This window comes from Oncorhynchus clarkii, chromosome 21 (assembly GCF_045791955.1).
Source record: "Oncorhynchus clarkii lewisi isolate Uvic-CL-2024 chromosome 21, UVic_Ocla_1.0, whole genome shotgun sequence".
NCBI classification, from domain to species: domain Eukaryota; kingdom Metazoa; phylum Chordata; class Actinopteri; order Salmoniformes; family Salmonidae; genus Oncorhynchus; species Oncorhynchus clarkii.
This window is the reverse complement of record NC_092167.1, coordinates 1,615,159-1,624,475: the sequence shown is the minus strand read 5'-3', so window position 1 is coordinate 1,624,475 and position 9,317 is coordinate 1,615,159. Positions and strand designations below refer to the sequence as shown.

General features: G+C 43.9%; 1 protein-coding gene across 1 annotated transcript; it reads left to right on the top strand.

Moving 5' to 3' along the window:
- The first annotated feature begins 1,267 nt into the window (after positions 1-1,267).
- LOC139379623 (microsomal glutathione S-transferase 1-like) lies at positions 1,268-7,333 on the top strand. Its single transcript, XM_071122428.1, has 3 exons — positions 1,268-1,435; positions 4,785-4,879; positions 6,156-7,333. Exons 1-3 carry the CDS (start codon positions 1,310-1,312, stop codon positions 6,400-6,402), a joined length of 468 nt encoding a protein of 155 aa, XP_070978529.1. The 5' UTR covers positions 1,268-1,309; the 3' UTR covers positions 6,403-7,333.
- Positions 7,334-9,317: the final 1,984 nt, after the last annotated feature.

Genomic DNA, 9,317 nt, shown 5'->3' with positions numbered 1-9,317 from the left:
CTACCTGCCCTCCATGACACCTACACCACCCGATGTCACAGGAAGGCCATAAAGATCATCAAGGACATCAACCACCCGAGCCACTGCCTGTTCACCCCGCTATCATCCAGAAGGCGAGGTCAGTACAGGTGCATCAAAGCTGGGACCGAGAGACTGAAAAACAGCTTCTATCTCAAGGCCATCAGACTGTTAAACAGCCACCACTAACATTGAGTGGCTGCTGCCAACACACTGACTCTGACTCAACTCCAGCCACTTTAATAATGGGAATTGATGGGAAATGATGTAAATATATCACTAGCCACTTTAAACAATGCTACCTTATATAATGTTACTTACCCTACATTATTCATCTCATATGCATACGTATATACTGTACTCTATATCATCGACTGTATTCTTATGTAATACATGTATCACTAGCCACTTTAACTATGCCACTTTGTTTACATACTCATCTCATATGTATATACTGTACTCGATACCATCTACTGTATCTTGCCTATGCCGCTCTGTACCATCACTCATTCATATATCCTTATGTACATATTCTTTATCCCCTTACACTGTGTACAAGACAGTAGTTTTGGAATTGTTAGTTAGATTACTTGTTATTACTGCATTGTCGGAACTAGAAGCACAAGCATTTCGCTACACTCGCATTAACATCTGCTAACCATGTGTATGTGACAAATACAATTTGATTTGATTTGATTTTTGATTTGATTTGATTGATTTTTTTTAAAGGAGGCTATTTTGCGTAATGTGTGTAGACTATGTAAATGCGCAAACGGTGTGGCTGCACGTACCCAGCGCTGCACTGGTTATAACGTGTGTATGGGAGACATTGCGTCACAATGCAATGCATGCATTTAATTCATCATAGTATGCACGAGGAAAGTACAACCTTTCTGTTGGGGGTAAATTATATCTGTGTGTAAACTACCCTAGAAACAGTAAACACGTCACACACGTTACAACGACTAGAAACAAAGTGTTGGGTTTCGCCGTTGAACACTCCTCTCCCAAGATTATGCAATAGCACCCCATTAAAAATAACACAAATAAGAGTTGTCGTAAATCAGTAAATATCTACATGCATTAGGTTTATTAATGTGTTATTACCATTAGATCAATGATCAATTACGTATTTATTTTTTTAAATTTAATGAGACATTTAAAAAAAAAAGTTGAAATGTAAAAACAAAACTTTTCAAATCCACTTGAAGTTCAATCAAACCTAAACCGTGTGATCGCTAAGTTTATGTTGTTCTGCTCTGTTTTCCAGCGAGACTCGAACCGAACAGCCATGGCAGAGCTAACTCATATGATAGACAGCGAGGTGTTCCTGGCCTTCTCTACCTACGCCACTATCGTCGTCCTCAAGATGATGCTGATGTCTCCTATGACTGGATACTTCCGCATCACGAGAAAGGTACACAAACCTAGAGTTTGGAAGACAACCGTGAACTTGTTTTCCCTTTAATTGACTGCAGTGGACTAAATCAGGGTCTCACAGAGTGATTATTGGTCGTCTTAAACAAATCTACTTTGTAATTTTACCTCACACACATGTTTTTTTACCTCACACACATGTTTTTTTACCTCACACACGTTTTTTTTTACCTCACACACATGTTTTTTTACCTCACACACATGTTTTTTTACCTCACACACATGTTTTTACCTCACACACGTTTTTACCTCACACACATGTTTTTTTAAATGTATGTTTATTTCACCTTTATTTAACCAGGTAGGCTAGTTGAGAACACCTTTATTTAACCAGGTAGACTAGTTGAGAACACCTTTATTTAACCTGGTAGGCTAGTTGAGAACACCTTTATTTAACCAGGTAGACTAGTTGAGAACACCTTTATTTTACCAGGTAGGCTAGTTGAGAACACCTTTTATTTAACCAGGTAGGCTAGTTGAGAACAAGTTCTCATTTACAACTAACGACCTGGCCAAGATAAAGCAAAGCAGTTCAACACAAACAACAACACAGAGTTACACATGGAATAAACAAACATACAGTCAATAATACAGTAGAACAAAAGAAAACAAAAAGTCTATATACAGTGAGTGCAAATGAGGTGAGATAAGGGAGTTAAGGCAATGAATAGGCCATGGTATTAAAGTAATTACAATATAGCAATTAAACACCAAAATGGTAGATGTGCAGAAGATGAATGTGCAAGTAGAGATACTGGGGTGCAAAGGAGCAAGATAAATAAATAAATACAGTATGGGGATGAGGTAGATAGATGGGCTGTTTAAAGATGGGCTATGTACAGGTGCAGTGATCTGTGAACTGCTCTGACAGCTGGTGCTTAAAGCTAGTGAGGGAGATGTGAGGGAGATGTGAGCTTCAGAGATTTTTGCAATTCGTTCCAGTCATTGGCAGCAGAGAACTGGAAGGAAAGATGACCAAAGGGCTTTGGGGGTGACCAGAGAGATATACCTGCTGGAGCGCGTGCTACGAGTGGTTGCTGCTATGGTGACCAGTGAGCTGAGATAAGTCGTGGATTTACCTAGCAGAGACTTGTAGATAACCTGTAGCCAGTGGGTTTGGCGACGAGTATGAAGCGAGGGCCAACCAATGAGAGCATACAGGTCGCACTGGTGGGTAGTATATGGGGCTTTGGTGACAAAACGGATGGCACTGTGATAGACTGCGTCCAATTTATTGAGTAGGGTTTTGGAGGCTATTTTGTAAATGACATCGCTGAAGTCGAGGATCGGTAGGGGGGTCAGTTTTATGGGGGTATGTTTGGCAGCATGAGTGAAGGATGCTTTGTTGCGATATAGGAAGCCGATTCTAGATTTAATTTTGGATTGGAGATGCCTAATGTGAGTCTGGAAGGAGAGTTTACAGTCTAACCAGACACCTAGGTATTTGTAGTTGTCCACATATTCTAAGTCCGAACCGTCCAGAGTAGTGATGTTGGACGGGCGGGCAGGTGCAGGCAGCGATCGGTTGAAGAGCATGCATTTAGTTTTACTTGCATTTAAGAGCAGTTGGAGGCCACGGAAGGAGAGTTGTATGGCATTGAAGCTCATTTGGAGGTTAGTTAACACAGTGTCCAAGGAGGGGCCAGAGGTATACAGAATGGTGTCGTCTGCGTAGAGGTGTATCAGAGAATCACCAGCAGCAAAAGCAACATAATTGATGTATACAGAGAAGAGAGTCGGTCCGAGAATTGAACCCTGTGGCACACCCATAGAGACTGCCAGAGGTCCGGACAACAGGCCCTCCGATTTGACACACTGAACTCTATCAGAGAAGTAGTTGGTAAACCAGGCGAGGCAATCATTTGAGAAACCAACGCTGTCGAGTCTGCCAATAAGAATGTGGTGATTGACAGAGTCGAAAGCCTTGGCCAGGTCGATGAATACGGCTGCACAGTAATGTCTCTTATCAATGGCGGTTATGATGTCGTTTAGGACCTTGCGCGTGGCTGACCCATGACCAGCTCTGAAACCAGATTGCATAGCGGAGAAGGTACGGTGGGATTCGAAATGGTCGGTAATCTGTTTTGTTAACATGGCTTTCAAATACCTTTAGAAAGACAGGGTAAGATAGAAGACCTGTTCCATGTCAGATATATAGTGGACATGTATTGCATTTTGAGTCTGTTTCCCAATATTACACTTAAGGTACATCACAGAAGACTGAAATATAAATAAACAGACGATTTTTGTCTGTTTAAAAAATTAATGAATTATGAAATTATGAAAAATATGAATAACATTCCTCCCATGAGGCTGAAGAGGGTGATTTAGGTCAATGACTGCAGGAAAGGGCTACTAACAAAACACTTCGAAAATGGTTATAATTAAAAATAAAAACATAATTCCAAGTGAATTTAAATGCGATTTCATGAATGGAATAGAACAGAGGTAAGAAGTGTGTTGAATCCCGTCTGCATCACATCCGGCCCCATCACCTCAGGCCCCATCACATCAGGCCCAATCACATCAGGCTGCATCACATCAGGCCCCATCACATCAGGCCCAATCACATCAGGCTGCATCACATCAGGCTGCATCGCATCCAGCTGCATCGCATCCGGCTGGCATCACATCAGGCTGCATCACATCAGGCCCCATCCCATCAGGCAGCATCACATCAGGCCGCATCACATCAGGCCCCATCACATCAGGCCCCATCACATCAGGCCCCATCACATCAGGCTGTATCACATCAGGCCCCATCACATCTGGTCCTGATCAGGAGCCCCATTTGGTCACGTCCTGACCTTAGTTCCTTTTTTATGTCTCTGTTTTAGTTTGGTCAGGGCGTGAGTTGGGGTGGGCATTCTATGTTTTGTATTTCTATGTGTTTGGCCTGGTATGGTTCCCAATCAGAGGCAGCTGTCAATCGTTGTCTCTGATTGAGAACCATACTTAGGCAGCCTGTTTTCCCACTGTTAGTTGTGGGTGGTTGTTTTCTGTCTTTGAGTGTCTGCACCAGACAGAACTGTTTCGTTTGTTTCCGCTTTGTTGTTTTTTTGTTGTTCTAGTGTTCAGTTTCTTTATTCAATCTACCATGAACACGTGCCACGCCGCACCTTGGTCCTCTTCACCTTCTTCCACCTTCTTCCACCTTCTTCCAACCGTTACATGACCGTCATTGTAAATACGAATTTGTTCTTCACTGACTTGCCTAGTTAAATACAGGATACATAATGAATGAACCTTGACCCTCCCTGGCTTAACAGAGCCGAGGTGGAAATTGAACGAGATAAAACATGTCCCTCCTTGCTTCCACCTCCCTCCAGGCATTTGCTAACCAGGAGGACACCAGTCTGGCCTCCTCTACAGAGGACAAGAAGAAGCTGGTCAGGGTGGATCCTGATGTGGAGAGAGTACGAAGGTATCCCCGTAGAAATATAATTGAAGCAAATGTCTCTGGTTCACGCTGACGTACAGCTGCTGTAACCATGACTGGAAAGAGATGGTAGAAATCCTGTTTTTAATAGAATTCATTTAGACGTTTTAGTTAGATCTGAACTCTCTCTCTCATTCCCCAGATGATCTGAACTCTGTCTCTCTCATTCCCCAGATGATCTGAACTCTGTCTCTCTCATTCCCCAGATGATCTGAACTCTGTCTCTCTCATTCCCCAGATGATCTGAACTCTGTCTCTCTCTCTCTCATTCCCCAGATGATCTGAACTCTCTCTCTCATTCCCCAGATGATCTGAACTCTCTCTCTCATTCCCCAGATGATCTGAACTCTCTCTCTCTCTCATTCCCCAGATGATCTGAACTCTCTCTCTCTCATTCCCCAGATGATCTGAACTCTGTCTCTCTCATTCCCCAGATAATCTGAACTCTCTCTCTCTCATTCCCCAGATGATCTGAACTCTCTCTCTCTCATTCCCCAGATGATCTGAACTCTCTCTCTCTCATTCCCCAGATGATCTGAACTCTCTCTCTCTCTCTCATTCCCTAGATAATCTGAACTCTCTCTCTCTCATTCCCCAGATAATCTGAACTCTCTCTCTATCATTCCCCAGATGATCTGAACTCTCTCTCTCTCTCATTCCCCAGATGATCTGAACTCTCTCTCTCTCATTCCCTAGATAATCTGAACTCTCTCTCTCTCATTCCCCAGATAGTCTGAACTCTCTCTCTCTCATTCCCCAGATGATCTGAACTCTCTCTCTCTTTCTCTCATTCCCCAGATGATCTGAACTCTCTCTCTCATTCCCCAGATAATCTGAACTCTCTCTCTCTCTCATTCCCCAGATGATCTGAACTCTCTCTCTCTCCTTCCCCAGATATTCTGAACTCTCTCTCTCTCTCTCGCTCTCTCTCTCATTCCCCAGATAATCTGAACTCTCTCTCTCTATGTCATTCCCCAGATAATCTGAACTCTCTCTCTCTCTGAACTCTCTCTCTCTATGATTCCCCAGATGATCTGAACTCTCTCTCTCTCTGATTCCCCAGATGATCTGAACTCTCTCTCTCTCTCATTCCCCAGATGATCTGAACTCTCTCTCTCATTCCCCAGATAATCTGAACTCTCTCTCTCTCATTCCCCAGATAATCTGAACTCTCTCTCTCTCTCTCTCATTCCCCAGATGATCTGAACTCTCTCTCTCTCATTCCCCAGATAATCTGAACTATCTCTCTCTCATTCCCCAGATGCCACCAGAACGACCTGGAGAACATCATCCCGTTCGTAGTGATTGGTCTGCTGTATACCCTGACAGGGCCAGACCTCTCCACTGCTCTGCTCCACTTCCGGGTGTTTGTTGGTTCCAGGCTCTTCCACACGGTGGCCTACGTCCTCCCCCTGCCCCAGCCCAGCAGAGCTGTGGCCTTCCTCATCGGACTGGTCACCACCAGCTGTATGGCCTCTAGGGTTCTGATTACTGCACTTTATCTGTAGAGGCCTGAGGAGACACACACACACACACACACACACACACACACACACCACTACAAGGGCCTTGTCTTTGAGGGTCTCCATTGAATGTGCTTGAGGAGGATACATTTACGTTTATCAAAGTTGTTCCTTCTGTGTCTCTGATAGGATTATAACATGCTGTTACTGCAGTACATATCAGAATGTTACTGCAGTACATATCAGAATGTTACTGACAGTACATATCAGAATGTTACTGCAGTACATATCAGAATGTTACTGACAGTACATATCAGAATGTTACTGCAGTACATATCAGAATGTTACTGACAGTACATATCAGAATGTTACTGCAGTACATATCAGAATGTTACTGCAGTACATATCAGAATGTTACTGCAGTACATATCAGAATGTTACTGACAGTACATATCAGAATGTTACTGCAGTACATATCAGAATGTTACTGCAGTACATATCAGAATGTTACTGACAGTACATATCAGAATGTTACTGCAGTACATATCAGAATGTTACTGACAGTACATATCAGAATGTTACTGCAGTACATATCAGAATGTTACTGCAGTACATATCAGAATGTTACTGACAGTACATATCAGAATGTTCCTTCTGTGTCTGATAGGATTATAACATGCTGTTACTGCAGTACATATCAGAATGTTACTGCAGTACATATCAGAATGTTACTGCAGTACATATCAGAATGTTACTGACAGTACATATCAGAATGTTACTGCAGTACATATCAGAATGTTACTGCAGTACATATCAGAATGTTACTGACAGTACATATCAGAATGTTACTGCAGTACATATCAGAATGTTACTGCTGTACATATCAGAATGTTACTGCAGTACATATCAGAATGTTACTGCAGTACATATCAGAATGTTACTGACAGTACATATCAGAATGTTCCTTCTGTGTCTGATAGGACACTGACTACTGTACTAGTCCTCCTGACTACTGTACTAGTCCTCATTACTACTGTACTAGTCCTCCTGACTACTGTACTAGTCCTCCTGACTACTGTACTAGTCCTCCTGACTACTGTTCTAGTCCTCCTGACTACTGTACTAGTCCTCCTGACTACTGTACTAGTTCTCCTGACTACTGTACTAGTCCTCCTGACTACTGTACTAGTCCTCCTGACTACTGTACTAGTCCTCCTGACTACTGTACTAATCCCCCTAACTACTGTACTAGTCCCCCTGGGTCTGACTACTGTACTAGTCCTCCTGACTACTGTACTAATCCCCCGAACTACTGTACTAGTCCTCCTGACTACTGTACTAGTCCTCCTGACTACTGTACTAGTCCCCCTGACTACTGTACTAGTCCTCCTGACTACTGTACTAGTCCCCCTGACTACTGTACTAGTCCTCCTGACTACTGTACTAGTCCTCCTGACTACTGTACTAGTCCTCCTGACTACTGTACTAATCCCCCTAACTACTGTACTAGTCCCCCTGGGTCTGACTACTGTACTAGTCCTCCTGACTACTGTACTAGTCCTCCTGACTACTGTACTAGTCCTCCTGACTACTGTACTAGTCCTCCTGACTACTGTACTAGTCCTCCTGACTACTGTACTAGTCCCCCTGGGTCTGATTACTGTACTAATCCCCCTGACTACTGTACTAGTCCTCCTAACTACTGTACTAGTCCTCCTGACTACTGTTCTAGTCCTCCTGACTACTGTTCTAGTCCCCCTGACTACTGTACTAGTCCTCCTGACTACTGTACTAGTCCCCCTGACTACTGTACTAGTCCCCCTAACTACTGTTCTAGTCCTCCTGACTACTGTACTAGTCCTCCTGACTACTGTACTAGTCCTCCTGACTACTGTACTAGTCCTCCTGACTACTGTACTAGTCCTCCTGACTACTGTTCTAGTCCTCCTGACTACTGTACTAGTCCCCCTAACTACTGTACTAGTTCTCCTGACTACTGTACTAGTCCCCCTAACTACTGTACTAGTCCTCCTGACTACTGTACTAGTCCTCCTGACTACTGTACTAGTCCCCCTAACTACTGTACTAGTCCCCCTGGGTCTGACTACTGTACTAGTCCTCCTGACTACTGTACTAGTCCTCCTGACTACTGTACTAGTCCCCCTGACTACTGTACTAGTCCTCCTGACTACTGTACTAGTCCTCCTGACTACTGTACTAGTCCTCCTGACTACTGTACTAGTCCCCCTGGGTCTGACTACTGTACTAGTCCTCCTGACTACTGCACTAGTCCCCCTGACTACTGTACTAGTCCTCCTGACTACTGTACTAGTCCTCCTGACTACTGTACTAGTCCTCCTGACTACTGTACTAGTCCCCCTGGGTCTGACTACTGTACTAGTCCTCCTGACTACTGTACTAGTCCCCCTGACTACTGTACTAGTCCCCCTGGGTCTGACTACTGTACTAGTCCTCCTGACTACTGTACTAGTCCTCCTGACTACTGTACTAGTCCCCCTGGGTCTGACTACTGTACTAGTCCCCCTGACTACCGTACTAGTCCTCCTGACTACTGTACTAGTCCTCCTGACTACTGTACTAGTCCTCCTGACTACTGTACTAGTCCCCCTGACTACTGTACTAGTCCCCCTGACTACTGTACTAGTCTTCCTGACTACTGTACTAGTCCTCCTGACTACTGTACTAGTCCTCCTGACTACTGTACTAGTCCCCCTAACTACTGTACTAGTCCTCCTGACTACTATACTAGTCCTCCTGACTACTATACTAGTCCTCCTGACTACTGTACTAGTCCCCCTGACTACTGTACTAGTCCCCCTGGGTCTGACTAGGGTACTAGTCCTCCTGACTACTGTACTAGTCCCCCTGACTACTGTACTAGTCCTCCTGACTACTGTACTAGTCCTCATTACTACTGTACTAGTCCTCCTGACTACTGT